Source organism: Sardina pilchardus, chromosome 8 (genome assembly GCF_963854185.1).
Source record: "Sardina pilchardus chromosome 8, fSarPil1.1, whole genome shotgun sequence".
NCBI lineage: Eukaryota > Metazoa > Chordata > Actinopteri > Clupeiformes > Clupeidae > Sardina > Sardina pilchardus.
In genome coordinates, this window is record NC_085001.1 from 32,800,477 (window position 1) to 32,823,326 (window position 22,850).

Here is a 22,850-nt window from a genome sequence, read left to right on the forward strand (position 1 = left end):
GAGGGGATGGGATTTTCTTTTAGAAAAAATATATCTCGGCCCACGATGGGAAGTTAGTTAAATGCCTTCAATATGCTATGCATGAAGGTCAGCTCTATTGCTTATAGTGGTCATACTTTATTTTTTAGGATCAGTTTAATTGTTTTGAGTTTGTTTGTAACATGGTGATAACGAACTACAGTAGCTAGCTACAGTAGCATTTGACGTCACCAGTTTGGGCGCTTCATCTCCAACTGATCAAAACGGCAAATTGCTTAACTGGCTTATCATATTTTTGTATAACAGAGAGCGATGTAAACCTCGTGGTATAATTACCTTTATGTTGGGATAACTTGTGTTGTGCTCCTACTCACACAAGAGCTGGCAGTAAGTGTAATTGTCTACTAACTAACCAACTAGCTAACAGGCTAATAAACAAACCATGCTAGGTGAGTAACGTCGTGGAAGGGTGTCACGTCACTTGAAGTTGTAGTCCATTTATGAAATGAAACGAGCAATTACGTTTTTTTAAAATAAGGCGAAATAGGGTCTGATATTTTCACAGTTAGTAGATTATTACAGTATGCAGACTGAAAAATATTTTTGGTGGATAAGATCGCTGGTATAGCTGCGTAGTATTTTTTTGAAAAGTCGGTCTATTGGACTTAACATTGGAGCTGCTCTTCGATAGGAACGCAACCACTTGGGGCGCTGGTTTTCACTTTCCCTCCCTATATTGCGTGGAATTTACTAAGCTGTCACTTCATTACGTTAACAGCGTTCATCACCGCCCGTTCCCGCCCCCTCTACAGCGCTAATTGACCTGTCGCTAAGCCCAGCCTCCCATTGTTACCCTGCGAAACTCGGACAAACAAACCAGACTTGATTAGAAATACATTATGGAAAACAGCAGCTGACACTATATCAAAGCAGGCTTTGAAGACGTTTTGGGCAATGAAGGATTCATTTCCTGCCGAAGCAATCAAAAGGGACTTAATTATGTTGTGGAGGGGTATATTTAAAACTTTAAAATACATACAAAAGTTGACTTAAAGTAGCTTAGTGGAGGCGAGCAGATCACAGTGAAAAAAAAATGCTGACGTTAATGCTAGCTAACTAGCGGACGATTGAGACGAGATGCTAGCCTACGTTAACATTCAATGTAGTAAGAATATAGTAGTTGACTGATGAACATTTTCATCTTGGGATTTAACAGGGAACCTGGTTATTGTGCCCATGCTGTTGGCTTAGTAGCCTATCACGCCGACCTGCTGCAAGCCGTCTTGTAGGATAGCCTACTGTTGATAAAATATAACCTCGTTTTCTAGCCTCTCGGTGTGCTATCGGTATTAGCCTACACGTTCCCTAAGCACATCGTTTGACCATGGTTATCCGTCTGTGTTTTTAATTAGCTAAACTACATAAATCCACAATTAATTTGTAATTTTATGTCTCCTCCCTGCTGTTTCCTATGGATTTGTCCGAGCTGATGTCCGAGTCCCGTTGAGGCCGCACTGTCAATAGCCCCTTTCAGACCGTCGGGCCAAAGCCGAGCTAGCCAGGCCGTGCCAGGGCTAATTGCTTTCACACCTCTTGGCGGGTGCTAACTGCGGGCCAAATCGGGGCTACTAGCCCCTGATTTCTGGCCCAACAAAATCGTTGGGCCAGTCGGGACTACAGTCGGGCCAGAGGCAGCGTCAAGGTGAAGGCGGAGTCAACCTGTTGCTGTGTGTGGAGTCCACAAACATTGCACATGGAATTTAGACATAACGTTACATCCACATAGATATTTGCCTGTCAGTAGGCTAACTCCGTCCAGAGATCACCATGTAGCACAGTAAAAAGTGAACTAATATAACTAACTAACATAGCGTCCCACTAATTTAGGCTATTCCTGCCAGTGTGTTTTCTGCTGTTGATACGACCAAATATCCTTAAATAGTAGCCTAGATTAGCCCAGCTTGACGTTGACATAGTACAATGAAGAAAACTGATTGATTTTGATATTGATTCAGCTGTCTCTAAACGTTTTTCTAATGGACGCATTTAACCGCAATTTGGATTAGGCTACACCTGCTTTCAGAAGGCGGAAGTTTTTCAACGCAAAATAGACGTGACATTTTCATACATATGGCGGAATATTAATCAATTATTACCACTTCTCCCCTGTACTTGCGCGTTACACCCATTTTCAGCTGATCCGCCCAAGAATTAATATGCATGACACAGAAAAGCGCAAATAGCCACTTTCAGCTCCCACGGCAGGCAGTCTGCGCGTTTCCCTCATTGCGGCCTATTTGTACATATCATCGCCATGTTTTTACGTGCACATTACACCTAAAATGGGCGCAAAACGTAAGTACATCTGGCCCTGTATGACAAGACAGAGAGAGGAGGGAAGAGGGAGAGTTGAGAGAGATAGATGGAGAGGGGAGAAGAGACTTGACACATGACAGTGTGACACATAAAAAGTCCTTGACAGCGCTATGCTATAGCAGCCTAACTAAAGCATAGTGGAGGGTAGTCAGCACCAGCGCAGGTGTGGTCAGCGGCCACCATGGTACGCATGACTGGGGTACCAGTCACATGAGCACACAGCAGAGGTGGTCCATTCCAATAAGACCCTGAAGTGGTTGAAGTTTCACACTGCACCATACCTTGCTATGGGAAGCACTTAGGAGGTATGTTTTAAGTCTAGACTTGAAAATAGGGATGGTGTCTGCTAATCGAATTGAGGGAGGGAGATTATTCCAGAGGAAAGGTGTGCGGTAACAAAAGGCTCTGCCTCCAACTGTAGTTTTTGAAATTCTTGGGATTAAAAGTCCAGTATTTTGTGATTGTAAAGGTCTAGGTGGGTTATAACCTAACGAGCTAGACAGACACCTGCACCCAGATATAGGGTCTGGGCACTCACCATAGGCAGGGCTCAATCGGAGGGGTGGGATAAACAGGTGTCTTTCAAATTCCTTCACCACGCAATAGGATAGCGCTAAATGAAACATCTTGTTTTCAAGTAGCAGGATGCTTAACGGTCGCAACTTCTGTTCGCAGGTCAGTCGTCATTAAGCCCGCCTACTGACTCTATACATGATTTGATTGGTCCAGGCATCGTTGAGACTAGCCCCAGCCGCTAGGGGTGTCTAGATTTCTAGGCTAGGGTTATATGGGACTAGAATATCTATATATACAGTATAATATTCAGGTGCTCTGCCATTTATGGCTTTGTATGTTAGAAGTAAAATGTTGAAGTCAATGCGACTTTTAACAGGTAACCAGTGTAAAAATGCTAGGACTGGGGAAGTATTATCATATTTTTTTGGTCCTAGTGAGTGTGTAGGTGAACATATGAGTGACGACGTGCAAATGAGCGATAGAAAACCAGGTGGTGCAAATTATTCCATGATAGTTTCAGTTAACATTACATTTTTCAGGCTACCTATATTGCGAACAACATCATAGGATGTGAAGATTCACTACAAGATCATACGATCCACTTTGTCAGGCGACAAACAGGAGCATGTTCTGTGATGATAATACCATTTCCTTAGTTATATGTTGATAATACACAAATAATGTTACCCATTCCACAAGTCATTACAAGTCAAAGTGGCAAAGTCTGAGCCAAGTCTCAAGTCAATAGCATGGAAGTCGAGTTGCAAGTCATTTCTAATTTTGTCAAGTCAAGATCAAGTCATCAACATCGTGACTCGAGTTCACACCCAAAAAGTGTATAAATGTTGTACATTGACTAACTCCTTGCAAATATAATAGGATCGTCAGTGTATGTTATGAAATTGGAAGAACATTACCTGGCCAGATGATTGCCTCCAGCAGTTGCACCCTGCGAGCCAGAAGCTCAAGGTCTGCTTGCAGGTCACGGTACATCTGCAAACTAATGTCCTATCGGAAATAGCAGTAACAACAGACTGATGCGAGATTGCAAAGTGGAGCGCCTACTTCCCAATTCATCCTTGTATTGAAGGAGAACAGAGGGAGGTGATGGACAGACATGCCTAACCACTGACCTGTGGCTTCCCTGCCTGTATCTGACCCTGCCTCAGGCCACCTACTCACCATGGATACCAATCATAGTTTCGAGGATTAAAACCCTCTCTGCTAAGATCTTCAGTGCTTCACGGATTTGGTGAATTCCATCCCCCTGTGAACATAGATACAGCTGTCAAGGTATTGGGCAAAAGCCAATCAAAGCCATTGCGAAGATGCATGTTTCCATTAACCATATTACCTTAAGGGATCAATCTATCAGCAGTTTGAAGTGTTAATGCATTTCCAAAAAATCTTCTAATTATTTAATATGGTTTTCTCTAGCCATGCGACAAGATCATGCAAAAAAATCTACATGCATAAGCCATCTCTAAAATATAATTGGATAGATAACTCTGACAGGTCCATGTTACCAATGAGGAACTAATCTAGCCAGGACCTGAAGAGCATTGCATGCTTATCTTGTATTTATGACTTCTCTTTCTCATAATCATGAATGAATAATAATTCAACAAGTGCTACAGTACATAAAAACTACCCCTTTACTAAGAAGATCCTGACTGCACTGCCACAAAAGGACCATTAGGATTTTCATGGGTTTTTCAGGTTCATAATGATGCCTCACATTTACAGTATACCCAAAATGATAAACAACTTGATTGATTGAGGGATGGCTAATCTTTAAATTTGTTAAAAGCCAAGTAGCAAAGCACAGCAAACTCTGCCTTTGTATTTCTCATATGCAATTGTGTGTCAACTGTGGGACAAGGTCCTCAGTGCACTGGGGAGTGAAAGTGTTAGAATTACACCAACACCACTGGACAATCTGAATCCTTTTTCAATTCATTCAGAATGGAACTCTGTGTATGTAAACAGTTGAGGGCATGTGAACAATAAGGGTCAAAGTAACAAGTTTGGATCATTTGTGAGTGATCAGACATTCAGGTGTGTGTACTTTACACCACTATTAAAAAAACGATTTACTGCACTGCCAGAGGGCGGGGTCAGATAACAGCTCCTTCAATATCAGAGCATCTCTCTATTTCATTTGGACAAGATCCTCAGTGTGTTGGAGAGTGAAAGTGTAAGCATTACACAACTGGGCAATCTGAAACCTTTTTCAATTAGTTCAGCATTTAACTCTGTTCAGCTACATATCTCCACAGGTTCAACATTGCATTTTCCCACCATTAAAAAAAAAAAATTAAACTAATGTATCCTCCTAGATCAGGGGTGTCCAAACTACGGCCCGCGGGCCAACTGCGGCCCGCCACGCACTTTAATGCGGCCCGCCGAGCATGTATTAGTTTATCATAGATAGGCTATGGCCTGCCACACTTATCATTGGCTGTTCGCTATTTCTTTCCAGCGACGACGTTGTGGTTAACATTACTGCAAACTGCTTTACACTCTTCTTAGAAAACGTTTACAATGTCAATATCAAAACAGCATGTTACATAGAGATGATACTCTTTGAAATCTCTATTGCAGCAAATCTAATTTGCGTTATTTGTTACATACTCATAACGACTCGAATCCAAGACCCAATGTGGCCCTTGAGCCAAAAAGTTTGGACACCCCTGTCCTAGATCGTTACTTCGAGTCCCACAGAATTCGGTACACATCAACTACAGACCAAGCCTAACTGCCTAATTGGCGCTTTCCGATTTTTGGTTCGTCGGTCCGTTTTAAAGTTACGAATCAATCCACTTTTGAGAGATGGCCTGTAATGATTCTATTGCCTACATAAATTCTTGTAAAGGTCCTAAAGGTCCTATTCAAACTTGGTACACACACTCAATAGAATTCTTTGGATGCACAACGAATTTCAGCCACTGCACCAACTGTATAACTGTAATAGGTACAGATACTATATTTTCATCATAGGTCCCACATCAATGCAATTTGAATTAGTTTTCTCATTTATCCAGAACGCATGGAGCTGTATTTTTGAAAATGAATTCTTCCTTCTTGTTCCTTTAAAGTTTTTGCATCCAATGAACCCAGCTACAGTCCACTTCCACCATCCACATTTCCCAACATTTAAAAAAAATTCAAAAGGAAAGCTAATCTATTTCCTTCTAGTCCATTGATCCAATTCCTATGAAATTTGATACACATCAGGTTAGCTTTTTCTGTTTTTATTATTATTATTATTATTATTTGTCTTTCCGTTGGAGAGTTAAACATCAATCCACTTTTGGAATGAGGCCTATGATGACTATTATCTGTATCAGGGGTCTCCAACCTTTTAGGAAATGAGGGCTACCTGAAGGACCCGAAATCATATGGATCATATAATTTTGTGCAATGATCAATATAGGTTACATTTTCTAGCATTGCCCACTTTTATGAATTCAGAGGCTACTGAAGTTCTGATTTCAGTTGGACAAGAATTTGGTTATAATATTTCAATAGCAATCACCAACACCACCCTAATTTTTGAAGATGCCTTTTACAGTTATAACAAATCTGGGCCCGTATTCACAAAGAATTTTAGGGCTAAAAGTAACTGGCGAATTTAGGGAGGAACTCCTAAAAATAATGGGCGTGTCACTCCTAACTTTATGACTCCTAATTTTTTTCACTAAAAGTTATTCACAAAGCATTTTAAGCCTAAAAGTAGCTCCTAAGTCTAGGACAGCGTAAAAGAACTCGAGAGGACTTCTAACTCACTAAGACCTATTCACAACCCGCTTTTAGTGGCATTTCATGTCGCGATGTTTTGAAATGACCGTGCAGTGCAGGAGCTCGCTGTCATGCAAGGGAATAAATGTGCATTGCAACTAAGGGTGCAAATGCAATAATGCCACCGACAACCAAAACCACCATTGCATGTAAACTAAATGTAACGTCTCATTGTGCCTAATTCAATTAAATCACTTCTCCTCTTTGCAAATATAGGCTACGTGTTTTCATACAGATTAATTTAAAACATGTTGCAAAGATACTGATCCAGTCCATAGTGTTTCATTAAGCCTAGGCTTGCTTTACTCTTTATTCATTAAGGCTATGCCTATTTATTCATCATCTTCCATCTTCACAGCCCGACATAGCACACGCATTCTCACCAGCTAAGACCTAACACCTGTCACTCAACTCGTCATTGTAGGGGAGGTTTGCCATTATTCCCGCGTTATAATCACCAGCCAATCAAGGTGGCCACTTTCATCAAGCTCGTGCATGAGTAATGACGTCAACCATAGCAACGAAGACTCACTTTTAGTTTAGGAGTGGGCGTTTCTCCTTACTAAAAGTAGGTCTGAAAGGCTTTGTGAATAACTTTTAACGGAAAACTCCTAACTAAAATCTTCTAGCGCGATTTAGTGGTAAGATAAAATGCTTTGTGAATACGGGCCCTGAAATCTCTCCATGATTTGACGGTTTTCTTTTTCATACAGTCCTATTGCATGGCTTGCATGCCACAATATTTTCAGCACTATTGCTAGGCAACCAGGCATTATGGAGGAGAAAAGGCCTGTGAGCTGAAACAATTGTTTTTTAGTCCTTGAACAATCATGCATGAACTGTATGGGAAGAACACGGTATAGCCACATAAATTTAGCAAAAATATGCTTCCAGTGGTTACACCAATCAAGCGAGCCTTCTTTCTTTGACTGTCTGTATGAACACAGGCAGCATGCGTTTAAAAAATGAATGGGAAAGGGATCCAGACCAGACCCTAGGGCTAAAATTTAACTTAAGCTACAATGTGCAAGGTATCACCAATATCAAATTAATGTCACAGATGTATGGCTACACACATTCAAATGGTCTACAATTAAAGGAATAGTTCGGAATTTTGGACATGTTTCCAACTTTGCCAAGGTGATGGAGCTTCCTTAAGTTGCAGCGTTCCCCTTTGCTAAACTGGTTCTGAGCTAACACATTTCAACGGTAACATCCAAAACAGTCTTACTCACTCCACAGCACACCCGAGACAAGTAAATTAAAACGTCAGACTATCGATGTACATGTCCGTGTTGATAGAATAATTTTAGAAATAAAACTAACCTTGCAACTCAATGATTTATTAGATTTTGAGGGACTAGTTTCTCAATATCAATCCACTACTACCATACAGGGAACAAATTAGGCTATTGCAATGCGATGCAAGGTTAGTTTTATTTCTATTGTTCTATCAACACAGACATGTGCATCGATAGTCTGACGTTATAATTTATTTGATTCGGGTGTTGTGTGGAGTGGATAAAGACTGTTTTCAGTGGCAGGCTGGATGTTACCGTTGACTTGCGTTATCTCCGGCACCAGATTAGAAACAGATGAACGCTGCAACTTAAGGAAGGATGGAAATTCACTGAAAATGGTCTCCCCATACCTATATCACCCCGACTAAGTTGGAAATGAGGTCCTGTGTCCAATATTCCGAACTATTCCTTTAATATCTATTTAAAACTTCAGAATTTAGGACGTTTGGCACTAGGTAGCCCCATAGACGTGTTGGAGACCCGATCCAGTTCTATTCAAATTTGGTGCGCATCATTATTATGACATTCTCTGGAGGCCATAGGGGGTGCTACAGCCCCCACCTTCATCCTGCCAAAGGGCCCCTCTTGCCATTTTGCCTGCACATTTGTACCATTCTGTAGGTCCCAAATAACTGCATGATCTATCAAAACAGACCCATTTCACATTTACATTTTAGCTCATATCTCAAGAACCGCATTTTAGGGCTGGGCGATATATCGATATTTAAGATGTGTCCCTTATGTATCAAGTCAACCATATGTAAGGAATTTATTTAAGGGTGTTGCACAACATTTCTTAAATGGTATCCTTAGGTAAGGAAATTCATTAAGTTATTAGGGCCCGAGCACCGAGGTGCGGCCACTGAAAGTGGCTGCACCGTAGGTGCAAGGCCCTATTGTTTTTGCTCAGATTATTATTATTATTATTATTATTATTATTAGGGCCCGAGCACCGAGGTGCGGCCACTGAAAGTGGCTGCACCGTAGGTGCAAGGCCCTATTGTTTTTGCTCAGATTATTATTATTATTATTATACTTCTATTCCTCTTACTCTTAACTTTTTCGCCCTTTTTCACCAACTTGACATGCACTAAAACTCTTGTAATTTGGCATCTAGATGTGGAATTGTTAACTGTACTTAGAGACAAAGGTTTGGCCTAGGGTGTGGCTCAGGGACTGTATAGCGCCACCTAGCGCGCCGTCTACTGTGGTTGACGCATACATTCACGGAAATGAACCAAATTTAGTGGACATGTGTGTTGTATTATTCTGAACAAGTTTTACATTTAAACTATATAGTGAATATTAAAAGAATTTGAATTATGTGAGATTTTCTGATTTTTGCACATCATGTATTTTGAAATACTTCTCCTAGACGGTTTATCGAAACTATGTCATTTCAGCAGTAAAATGATCTTGAGGGGTTGCCCAAGAGAAATTGCGACCAGATTTTTGAATTTCAAAAGTATATTGAAATGGCGAAGGTTTGAATCCAGGCGTCTTGTAAAAGAAACAGGAAGTTGGCGTTATAGGCAGAAAACAGTGACTAATTTGGATCAAATTAAGTGGAGTATTAGTTAGTGTGTTTGTAGTCACAGTCACATACAAGTTTTGATGTGGCATTAATTCTGTCACTCAATAGTGTATTAATGATCGTGGTTGACACATAGTTTTACCTAAAATATTATGAAGTGAGTTTACAAATATTAATACTCATATGAACCTATGCTGAAATTTTGGCGTTAGCCACATTAACAGAAAGTGAGTTATTCAGGTTTTCATATGACTATGGTCTCTCCTATCCGCTCCTTTCTGCCCGCGCGTGTTACACACAGAACTACTGTCTTAGCCCCATGACCCCCCTCTCTCCCAGCTGGATGTCTCTCTAACCTCCCCCGCTTGCTACACAGAGACTCAGACACAGACACAGACACAGACACACACACACACACACACACACACACACACACAGAGTCAAGAATGACAGTGTGATGCAAAGTAAAATGTAAAGAAAAGATCATGTGTATGAAGATTTTACTCAGGTTAAGTCATTTTTGTGATTGAATTGGGGAGTGACTAAGTCAGACCCAAGTTCTAATCCTCGTAAAAATGCTTGGTTGGAATGGCATGTAATAACCAGAATACAGTAAAGTCATGTATTTTGAAACACTTAGACGGTTTATCGAATCAAACCAAGGGTTTATCGAATCATATCATATCAGCAGTAAAATGATCTTCAGGGGTTGCCCAAGAGGAATTGTGAAGTATATTGAAATGGTGAATGTTTGAATTGGGGTGTCTTTTAAGACACAAAAAGGCCGCAAGGGGCATTGATGGGCCCAAGCACCTGCGGTCCGTGACCCAAATGGGACTCCTGGTCACTCAATCACTCACTCACACACACACACACTCTCACTCACACACACACACTCTCCTCACTCACTCACTCACACACACACACACACACACACACACACAAACACACACACACACACACACACACACACACACACACACAACCTCTCACTGTTCTCCCAGCACCGCTGGTCAGTGTGTGATTCACCTCACTGTGTGTTCACTGTGTGCTGTGTGTGTTCACTAATTCGGTTAAATTGGGTTACATGCAGAGAAATTAATTTCTCTCACGGGATCAAAAAAGTGTATATTCTATTGATCCATTTGTCACTACCCCCTCTGTCACTCTCTCTCTCTCTCTCTCTCTCTCTCTCTCTCTCTCTCTCTCTCTCTCTCTCTCTCTCTCAGCTGCATTGTTCCCCCTCCCCCGTTCTTTACACACAGACACACACACACACACACACACACACACACACACATATACACACACACTCTCTCTCCCTTCCTTGATCCACATGAAAATGAATGGCCAGATTTGCCATGAGTCGGTCAAGAATGACAGTGTGATGTAAAGTAAAAGGTAAAGAAAAAGTCATGTGTATGATGATTTTATTCAGGTTAAGTCATTTTTAGTGATTGAATTGGGGACTGACTAAGCCAGACCCAAGTTCTTATCCTCACAAAAATGCTTGGTTGGAATAGCATGTAATAACCAGAATACAGAAAAGTCAAACAATCATGACTTAGTTATGTTTTGTTTACATCAAGACACACACACACATTAAATACAGCAACAGGTTTTATGAATTCAATGATCTGAAGCAAAGATATTGATGTAAGCCTTACAGATGCATGATTTACAGTACACCAATCAACACACTGGTTATCTGGTGTTAGTGCTACCACTAGTCAGAGACAGAGCTCTGGCTTAGAGTGTGGCTTAGGGACTCTAGAGCCCACCTAGCGCATTGTCTGTTGTGGTTGACACATACATTCACGAAAATGAACCAAATTTGGTGGGCATGTGTGTTATTGCTATAGCTATTCAGAGACAGCGATCTGGCCAAGGGTGTCTTAGGGACTGTATAACGCCACCTAGCGCATTGTCTGTTGTGTTTGACACACATTCACGAAAATGAACCAAATTTGGTGGGCTTGTGCGTAATTGCTATCGATAGTCAGAGATAGAGCTCTGGCCTGGGGTGTGGCTTAGGGACTCTATAGCGCCACCTAGCGTGTTGTCTGTTGTGGTTGACACATACATTCAGGAAAATTGACCAAATTTGGTGGGCATGTGTGTTGCTCATGCACATGCCCACCAACACGCACATGTTGCTTTGTTAGATTCCGAAATGTCACATGTCTCCGCACCGCAGGTGCTCGGGCCCGCCATCGCCGCTTGCGGCTATATTTATTATTATTATTATTATAGTTTTTTCCTCCTTACCTGTCCCACGGCCTTTTGGCCCTTTTTCACCAACTTGGCATGCTCTAAAACTCTTGAAATTTGGCAGATAGGTGTGGAATTGGTAAAACTACTCAGAGACTGAGCTCTGGCCTAGGGTGTGGCTCAGGGACTCTATAGCGCCACCTATCGCGCTGTCTGTTGTGGTTGACACACGCATTCACGAAAATGGCCCAGATTTGGTGGGCATGTGTGTTCTATTAATCTGAACAACTTTTACATTTATACTCTATAGTAAATATTAGAAGAATTTGAGTTATGATTATGATTATGATTTTTGCACATCATGTATTTTGAAACACTCCTCCTAGACGGTTTATCGAAATCATGTCATTTCAGCAGTAAAATGATCTTGAGGGGTTGCCCAAGAGAAATTGCGACCAGATTTTTGAATTTCAAAAGTTTATTGAAATGGCGAAGGTTTGAATTATGGCGTCTTATTAAAGAAACAGGAAGTTAGTGTTATAGGCAGAAAACAGTGACTAATTTGGTTGTAATTTGGCAGCTACCTGTGGAATTGCTACTGCTACTCTGAGACAGAGCGCTGGCCTAAGGTGTGGCTTAAGGACTCTATAGCGCCACCTAGCAGCACGTTGTCTGTTGTGGTTGACACATACATCCACGAAAATGAACCAAATTTGGTGGACTTGTGTGTTATTGCTCCTGCCAGTCAGACAGAACTTTGGCCCAAGGTGTGGCTTAGGGACTCTATAGCACCACCTAGCACATTGTTTGTTGTGGTTGACACATACAGTACATTGAAGAAAATGAACCAAATTTGGTGGGCTTGTGTGTTATTGCTATCACTAGTCAGAGACAGAGCTCTGGCCTAGGGTGTGGCTTAGGGATTCTATAGCGCCACCTAGTGTATAGTTTGTTGAGGTTGACACATAATTCACGAAAATGAACCAAATTTAGTTGACTTTTTTCGTATTGCTATCGCTAGTCAGAGACGGAGCTCAGGCCTAGGGTGTGGCTTAGGGACTCTATAGCGCCACCTAGTGTGTTGTCTGTTGTGGTTGACACATACATTCACGAAAATTAACCACATTTAGTGGGCATGTGTGTTGCTCATGCACATGCACACCAACCCACACATGTTGCTTTGATAGATTCCGAAATGTCACGGGTCCGCACCGCAGGTGCTCGGGCCCGCCATCGCCGCTTGCGGCTATATTTTAGATTTACATTTGCATTGAAAGGGATTTTCTGGCAAGACAAATTCCAGTTCCCACGGAGATTGTTTGTTTGCTAATTATGTCCATGCTTTTCGGGACTTGCGGGACTGACTGTCCAAAATAATATCAAGCTGTGAGCACATATTGTCTATAAATTGGTATAGCGAATAACACGATAAATCTATAAACTTTGACCAGGTTGACGGGTGACACAGCCAAACACGGCGCACCTTAGAGCAGTGACGTTAATCAGTAGCTAATGTTAGCGATACAACTCAACTGGTATGTTCAACATAGCCTACTTGTAACTAACTATAGCTTGCTAATAAGTTATGCCATTAGAAAACAATCCACCAAACACAATAGCCTAAAGCTTAATGATCTTATAATCTTACCGTGATCATTTTCGGTGACATTTATCCATTCATCAAGTAAATCCTGACATGAATTGAACTACTAGCTAGCTAGTTAGGTATTATCCTCTGGCTGTCATCCAAAGAGCAAGACCATTTTGTGCACCAAAACATTTTCCTACATGTTGCCTGGCGAACCAAACCAAAGCTCATAATGGTAGGCTATCAGTTAGGACGACTTGAGCAAGCTATGTTATCACTAGGCCTAAATAAACTACATAACTTCTGATAGGCCTATTTGATTGAAGAGTAGGCTAATATTAGCAGAAGATTTATTTTCAATTGTCAAAAGTGGTTAATGAACTTCATTTATCAGCATTGACTCAGATAATAATATGGGTTTTCCTTTAGGCTGGAAATTGGTGCAACGGTTTAAGGGATTTCTTGATAATAAGGAGAAAACTCAAATACATGAGGGAAAATGTTAAGGAGAATACTTAAGAGGTGTTTGTGTAACCGATCTTATGTTGAGGGGGCCTTAAAGGGATATTCCGCCATTTTTGGAAATACGCTCATTTTCCACCTCCCCTCGAGCAAAACAATCGATATTTACCTTGTTCCCGTTCATCCAGCCATTCTGTGAGTCTGGCGATACAACTTTTAGCTTCAGCCTAGCATAGATCATTGAATCGGATTAGACCATTAGCTTCTCGCCTGACATGGAACTACACTCTCATCTGGCGTAATAATCAAGGCAACTTGCAAACGTACCATAGGCGCAGTGATATCTTACGCAGCATCTGAAAATAGTCCCCATAGACAACAAGCAGTAGTAGTGCCAGTAGCTGCAAGTTGCCTTGATTATTACGCCAGATGAGAGTATAGTTCCATGTCAAATCAGCCTAGAAAAACGCCAGGTTTCATTTTCAGTTGGTCTTATTGCACTTTCTAACTTGAGAGGAGACACGTTTTAAATGGGAAAATTACCAGAAATCTTAGTCACTTTTAAACATGAAGCTAGCAGGCGAGAAGCTAATGGTCTAATCCGATTCAATGATCTATGCTAGGCTGAAGCTAAAAGTTGTATCGCCAGACTCACAGAATGGCTGGATGAACGGGAACAAGGTAAATATCGATTGTTTTGCTCGAGGGAAGGTGGAAAATGAGCGTATTTCCAAAAATGGCGGAATATCCCTTTAAATAAAATGTTATGGTTGCTTTGTTCAAGTGTAATGGGTGCTAGCTGGTTAGCTATGCTGTAGAACGTTAGTAAACCTCACTCCCCGACACTTCAAGAGCGCTGCTGGCATGAAAGGAGCCTGGGCTTTTAGCTGGATTGTTAGCGCGCTCGACTCCCGACCCGAGGTGCTGCTGTCTCGCGGGTTCGAGTCCGGGCGTGTGCAGGGCTGGACCGCGGTGGTTCCACACAACGCAGGTTACATTGGTGCCGTGACCCGGATCGGGAGTGAGGTTTAGGGGAGTGAGTGTAACGGGTGCTAGCTGGTTAGCTATGCTGTAGAACGTTAGTAAACCTCACTACCCGACACTTCAAGAGTGCTGCTGGCATGAAAGCTAGGAGCCTGGGCTTTTAGCTGGATTGTTAGCGCACTCGACTCCCGATCCGAGGTGCTGCTGTCTCGCGGGTTCGAGTCCGGGCGTGTGCAGGGCTGGACCGTGGTGGTTCCACACAACGCAGGTTACACAAGCAGCTACTTTGCGGAAAAAATATCGGGATATATATCGTATATCGATATTCAGACTAAATATATCGGGATATGACTTTTGGTCCATATCGCCCAGCCCTACCGTATTTGCATAAACCACATTTTTCCAACATTCTTCTTTCTTGTTGTTCCTTAAAAGCTCCTGCAGCCAATTGACCCAGACACAGTTTCATATTGCACATTTTCCGTTTCCATTTTCAAAAAACATAAAGTGAAACTAATCTTCTCCTAAACCTTAGTTCCAAATCCCACAGAATTAGGTATACATCATGTACATATTTAACCTAACAGACAGACCTTTCCGATTTTTGATTTGTTGCCTGGCGTTAAGTTACGTGTCAACTAACATTTGGGTTGTGGCCTATAATAATTCTATTGTCTATATCTTATCCATCTATAGAGAGTTTGTGATTCTACCCTCAGGTAGAAGGTATAGAGTTCCCATCCATAGGACTAAACGTTACCAACTCTCCTTTGTATGTACTGTACTGCCAATTATCATGCTGAATTTGGTCAAATGATGTCACTTAGCCTACTATTGCACTTTATGCTCCTTTCGCAAACTGTACTTCTGGACTATTGCTCATCTTGAGCTCTCCATGGAGTAATCTTGCACTGTGTTTTATTTATGTACTAGTCCTTGTAAGGCTGTCTTCATTGTTATTTATTAACTTGTGTGTTGTGTTGTTGGTTGTGTGTTCTTAACACCTGGCTGTAACTTAGTGGGATAATAAATATGGACTTGACTTGAATTGACTTGACGCATATTGGCAGGTTGAGTGAGTCAGGATCATAAAAGCTCCGAATTGCAAATCACTACTAGCCAACTTCTCCTTGGGAAGAGTTAACGGCACTGGTCGCAGCCAGCGCCAATTCAATGGTGCTGATCATAGCGTCTCATTATTGGATTGAATAATCCCAAACTTACTTCTTAACTAAACCCAATGCCCTCTCCAAGCCACGGTGTATATGATTGCTAAAATACTGATTGTTGGACTAAATGTGATGTTCTGGTGTGAAATGCTGGTGAAAATTGTAGTGTGAGACTAACTACTTAGTGAGGTGAGAAATTTAGCATTGCTTGTGCTTAAATGTACATTTCAGAAGACAAGCACAAACACCAGGCAAGAGAGAAATGACAAGCAGTGAGAGCAGAACATGCATAAAGTTACTGGGAGCTGGTGAAGCTGTATCCTTTCACATACCTTACCCCACCAATATAGTGCCCTATTTTACCTCCACAAACACCACAAATGGATTTTTGGCATACACATAGTAACACACTTAGTAAAATTGATTTAAACAATATTCCCATACATATTTTGTGTTGAATAACATACTGTACCTGAACAACACTCTTTACAAATTGCAACAGTAGGCGAAGGGTACACTAACAACTGACTGAATTTAGAAAGAACAAAAATACAACTTAAAAGTTGTAGACTGCATGGTTTACATTTGGTTACAGTTCTGTTACATGTCCTATAGCTTGTACTGTAGGTCTATAGGCTACTGCATGTCTTTAATTGTCATATATTTTAATGTTGGCATGCAGAGATCCTGACTTCATGCTACCTGTATCCATCCACTATTTGCAGTAACTCCATCAGCAAGCTTAAGTTACTGTTACTGCAATGGGGACTTGGTCCATCTTCTCAATGATCTTCCTAATGTCCTTCCTGTGATAGTTTAGCATTTTTCCAGAGTTGTGATTTAGATTTGACATGAATATCTGTGTTTTCTCAAAAGTAGTCCTTTATCAATACTTTATTTAGCACAGAGGCAAGTGCCACCATAAAGGCAACACAAAATATGGTTAATGAAGAGATGGGCAGAAATGGGGAGGGGTGTAATACTTAGTGCATGCATGTGTATGCCAAAAATGGAGGCTGAGAGGGTGTGAGAGGTAGCCATGGGCAGTAGGACAGTGGACAGTGCAGGACAGTGTTCAGAGTAGCTACTTATTGTTGACTCTGAAAGATTATGAATCACCATAACTAAACAAAACCTACATGCTACAGATTTTTGTTTTACAAATGGCTATTTCCTCACTGAAACTCTTCTATCTACAGTACACAATGTGTTCATTAATAGCTAAAAGCTGAAGAAGCAGGACAAATATGTGAATAAATGTTGCATTCAATCAAAATAAGGATTAATCCATTTCAATTCAAACAGAGGTTCCTGCAATTTACATTTCAGATTCTTTAGACCAAGTTAGAACTTTTAAGACTTCAGACTGTATAATTTTTTTATCTCTTTAATGTTGTTCTTCACATTCTATAGAAAGAGTTTCTACTCAGTTTTCTGATTGTCACTTCAGACAAAAATGTGTGCCAATTCCTATACACCCATTCAAATGAGTACTGTACGAAAACATGACTTACAATTAAATCACAAGATATTAATAGAAAATTAAAAAGATTGTCTGGAATCAGCAAAGGAAAACATAATCACAGTAGATGTGTATTTTTTTTCAGTCACAGTAGATAATTACAGAGACAAGAATATGAAAATAATCCAGTGAATTATTACCAGCAAATTTGCCTAGCAGGTGTGCCAATAATTGTGGCACCTGGTTTTATTTTTTGATGAGTTATCAAAAAAGATTCACTATGGATGTATTTGTTTTTACCATTTTAGTGAGATAAATCACTAAAATACAGTATCAATTGAATAACCCCTTTCCCACATTACCAGGGGTGCCAATACTTGTGGAAGACACAGTATGACCATTTACACATTATTGGCAATAAACACATTTTCTACAGGGAATTTGAATGATGTATTAGATCTTAGCATTACAAGTGTGAGGAATCACAAAGGTCTCTTATCACAATGATTTACTTATACAAATACAACGAATCCCATTCAAATTATATTTTGGGCACTATTTTGTAAGTGGATGATCTTTGTTCAATCAGGGTGAAGCACTGTTAAGAAGCACATAGACATGTCAGACTGAACAATTACGAAAGGGTTCTTACCGGGAGGCCTTTCTCTCCTAGCTCGCCCTTAGCTCCTGGTTCTCCCTGTAGAAAAAAAACGAGCTAAAAAAACGAGCTAAATCCAATGTGGCATTTTACAAAATTAATACATTCTGTGGTACTTCAGTCAAATGTAGTTGTCTAAGACTAACTGTCATTTATTTGTTATCAATGGCTGTAATCATTTTCTAACAATGGGTCAAAACTATTTTGCAACTATTATTTGAGTTGCCTTTGAGCAGCAATAATAAATTAAAGGAAAACAGAGACATACAGAGGATGCATAAACTCCCAGAACTCCAGCGTATCTAGTCATGCTATTATGGAAGATAAACTTTCCTAAATACTTATTAAGATAATGTTATACATTTGATAGACGAAACAGTAAAAAACTGATTTGAAACATGTTCAATCCTACCGTATCTCCTTTGAACCCTCTTTCACCTGGATATCCCAAAGGCCCCTTGAAAATAAAGGTCAGAATAGAACCCTTCCTTTAATGAGTGATGGAAAGATAAATGAAGGTCTAGGTTGTGATACTCACTCTTTCTCCTCGTTCACCCTTTGGCCCAACTGGGCCCTGAACCCCAGGAGCCCCTGGCTTCCCCTGGGGGAAAAAACAAAACAAACACTTGGCTCTTCTGTTCTAATCATCTGTGCACATAGGTTGACATTAAGCCTCATAAGAAGCTTTTATTGATAGTGAATGATCAATATCTTGTTCATGCTACACCTGCAACATTTAACTCATTCACTGCCAATGACGTCTATAGACGTCCATTTAAATTTGAACTTTGACTGCCAATGACGTTTAAAGACGTCAATTACGCTTTCCAATGGGGAGGGCTCATGGGAGGGCTTGAAAACGATCTGGCAGAGCTTCACTAAAATGCAGGCTTGTAAACAGACTGTACTAGCGATCCGAACCGCTAGAATATTTCTTCTCTTACCGTTTCATTTCTCAGAATTTATTAGAATATTATTACTGAATGGGACAATCCCATGATTAATTTCACTGCTCGAATTGGTGGTGGTGCTAATTATACATACATGAGGCCACATTTATGAATGGGAAATGTCGATTTTGACAACTGAAAACATTACACAGTGTCCCTTTAACACACAGCTGAGCACAAAGTTGAACATGATTGCTGTGTAACAACACACACAGGATCAGCTGATTCCTAGTTAATCTCGGGTTAAACTGCCTGGAGGCCGTAAGTAATGTGATTTCTAGTATAATTACCAAAAAACTGGAATGGAAAGCCAATTTTAATAAAACAAATAATATTTAAATCGATTAAAAAATGTAATCTAATTAATTACATACTCTGTGATTGATTAATCTAAATTAATCGCATATAAAATGTAATCGCAAAATCCCAATGTCAACACTATTTCTTTGCAGTAATGTGGTACTTAAGAGTTGACAAACTCCGGTGATATGCAAATTCTGTGCTGCAGACATTGCAGAGGACTTTGTTTTAAACAACACTTTCTTTTTAACACCGTCAGGCCGTTTTAAAGTAAATGTTCCAATCAATGATCCAGGCAGCACATTCTCATCTCCCCATTTTACGGTCTAATGGTTACTGACTAGAATGGCTCCGGGTCAAAGGTCATCGATTAATCTGCGTACATTTTTATCTTATTTGATCTCAAATTAATTAATCTTTAAGGCGAGACACTACAGGTGAATAGGGTAAAATGTTTAACTTAAAGATATCTTCATGAAACTTCACCAGCTGATTACTCACATAAATATGTGGAAAAAATGTATTGCAAGTTTTATGTAATTTAATGTTTAAATATACTAATTAGGCGTTATCTCATTAATTATGCGATCATTTGCATATATTTCAAACCACAAAAACTCAACATTAGACAAAGCCAGGTCCAAAATTCTTTTTTCATTTTGTAAATATAGTAGATTCAAAGACATGTTCAGAGAGGTTTATGGATATTTCATTTTGTTTTCCAGTAAACCTGAAAAAACTGCCAATACTATACAATTTTGATTTTCGCCTCATTTTTAAGAATAAAATGTCATATAAATCAGGCTTAGAATGATAAATCAACAAACCCCTCTGGACAAGTCTTCACAATATACTTATGAATAAAACTGGAAAGTTTGGTGTATGTAGGTGATACAGAAGTGGAGTTTTTGAGCTTAGAGTGGGAGAGGAAACCGGAGGAAACTCGTTTCGAGAAAACGAGAAGCCTTGAAACCATAGAAACACAGCTATTGAGATACCGTTCTAAAGCCTAGACCCGCCTATGAACTTTCGCGATTGGTGGCTAATACAAAGGAAATGCCCATATTTGGATGCATAGCATCATGCACGAGGAACAGGGCTTTCCAACGGTGCCACACACGATATGCTTCGGATCACGGTCGCGGTAGGACATGACACTTAAGAATGGGAACTTTTGGTGATATTTGGAAAAATATATAGGAGCGAGTAGACAAAATGTCACAAAATAAACACCTAAATGTGCAAATCGCACTTTGTTGTTGTAGTAGGGTGAAAGAATACATGCTAAGGTAGCAAACTAGCACAAAATCTCAAAATTGGCCGATGCATGGAAAAACAATATTTTCAGTCTCGCCCTAATCAGTTATTTTGACAGCCCTAATTTAAATATATCATGAAAAAGTCTAAGCTATACTTTTTGTAGAAATTTGAAGTCTGGAATCTGAATCTGCCCAGTATATTAATGAAATTAAAGCAGTCAGTCAATCAATTGTATTGAATAGAACATTACAACGAGAAGCAAAAATGCCAGACTTCACCCCAACTATAGCCATGGCAAACGAGGATGAACAGAGAGATATCTCCATGGCGTTTTACGTCGGTAGGCCCAGGCGCGTAGGAACGTAGTTAGCATTGGGGGGGACAAGAATGAGGTCGCGCGCACAGCGCCTGCCGAATTTTATTTATATTAATCAAGAGATAAAAACCTATTTCTGAAGTTTTAATGGCCCTCTGTAAGATGCCACTTTGAAAATATCTATTTCAGTCTTTTTATTTGATAACCTGTTTTTGGAACTGGGAAGAACATCTGCGCATATTCAGAACACATTTCTTCCCTGAAAACACACACAGCTATGTCTGTACGACAACCTAAACTGACTCCCCCAATGCTTCCCCGCAGCACATTTGTTAAGGTTGCCAAAAATCACCTTTTTACATGATTGCATACATGTTGCTTAAATGAAAATGTGTTTCTTCTTTTTGACTTTTCATATGCCATCTAAGTCAATTTTATGTCAGCTGACAGATGGACGCGCATTTTGGGCACGAATTAATGGGTTTGCCCCTCGTTTAAATGGAGGCGCGGGGAGAGCACGCACGGTGGCTATTGTTACCTGTATGGAGCCGGCTCAACAAAGTTACGTGGTTAGAAGATTCCTGTAGGCCTATGCTGCATTGCTGTGACCCTTTCCTTGTGGATTTTTCTCATTGGAATACAGTTAACGCAAGCGAAAGCTGAGATTGCGTTGCACATCAGTGTTGGAACGACTAACAAACTCTGAGATACATTGTTTTCGTTTGTGGGAGATCTCGTTGTCTTTTTGGACTGTCGGCTTCCTATGCATTTTGTTTGGATTTATGGACACTGAACTTTAAGGGGATGTTTGTTTGTGCTTTACGAAGCTTTGTGTTAATAAGCAAGTGTTGGTCCTTCAGCTCAGCATAGGGTGGCTATGTGCCACGTCCGATTTCGCAAGTGATGTAGCCTAGCCTACATTTAAAAATCGACAGCCGTCTGTAAGACTAAGGCCAACACTTTATGCTATCGTAGCCTACTGTATTCACCCACAATAGGCTATCCTCTTTACTTTTTCGAAAAGAATGAAAGAAGGCAGTAGACTAAAGATATGGACAACGAGAGTAGCCTACAGCAGCTTTCACTCAAAATGAGGAAGTGCTCCATGCTGCATTATTGTGACGGGCTTTGTTTCAGGAAACATTCTTAAAACACTCTGTGAAAGACCTCCAATGCGCACCAATAGCTATAGTTATGGGGCTGTAACTCAGGAGGATATAATTGAGCCTAAGAAATCAACAACGTCTGTACTTTGCAGCGTTTGTTTTCAGGAGGGGGTCCAACATTGTGGGGGTACCCCCCCGGTTCCTACGCGCATGGGTAGGCCTATGCCTGGGGTGATTGGAATAGTGGACTGTACCCACATTCCACTCGTTTTCTATGGCACCATGCTCAATCCAGCCTTTACGAATTCAGTTGGGTGAGGCTACATACACAGGTATTTGGTTTGCCTACATAATTCATGTCATAACTGACTTTAATGCCAGTGAAATGCACTTTAATGTGTCAGACATGGAGCAGATGTTTTGCTATACTATTAGTAATAAAAGTAATAACATAATTTAATAATAATCTCAACGTTTCTGATATTAGCCTTCAACTCTAAACTGTCTATACTGTCAGATTTACTTACAATCAGTCCATTTTTTCCAGGAGGTCCAATTGGGCCAACTGGTCCTGGAGGACCTAAAAGCAGAACACAGGCAGCCATTAACAGTCAATGTAGAAATTTCAATCCATTATATATCATTCACAATATTAACCAGGTTGTTCAGGTGAAATCATCCTCTTAACAAAACCAAAGCAAAATAATTGGTAACACTTTATAACTACACACTATTCATCATCTACTAAGCATTTGTTCACAAAGTTATGATTGGTTTGTTCATAGTGAATAAGCCTATTTCTAAAATATGTCTAAATTGTTGCTAATACTTAAAGGAACACTTAACCGTTTTTTTTTCATATTAAACTACGTTTTGC

General features: G+C 40.3%; 1 protein-coding gene across 4 annotated transcripts in view; it reads right to left on the reverse strand.

Moving 5' to 3' along the window:
* emid1 (EMI domain containing 1) overlaps nt 1-22,850 on the reverse strand; it is a 122,514-nt gene that overhangs the window by 2,584 nt on the left and 97,080 nt on the right. For 2 of the 4 annotated variants that reach the window (XM_062543680.1, XM_062543678.1), the window contains exons 10-14: nt 22,501-22,553; nt 18,580-18,642; nt 18,454-18,498; nt 18,036-18,080; nt 3,789-3,879 (exon numbers count right to left, since the gene is read on the reverse strand). In XM_062543680.1, coding sequence (XP_062399664.1) covers nt 3,789-3,879; nt 18,036-18,080; nt 18,454-18,498; nt 18,580-18,642; nt 22,501-22,553 — 297 coding nt within the window. Of the gene's footprint in view, nt 1-3,788; nt 3,880-4,053; nt 4,139-18,035; nt 18,081-18,453; nt 18,499-18,579; nt 18,643-22,500; nt 22,554-22,850 lie in introns of all 4 variants that reach the window. The other 2 variants (XM_062543679.1, XM_062543681.1) reach the window with 2 other exon arrangements.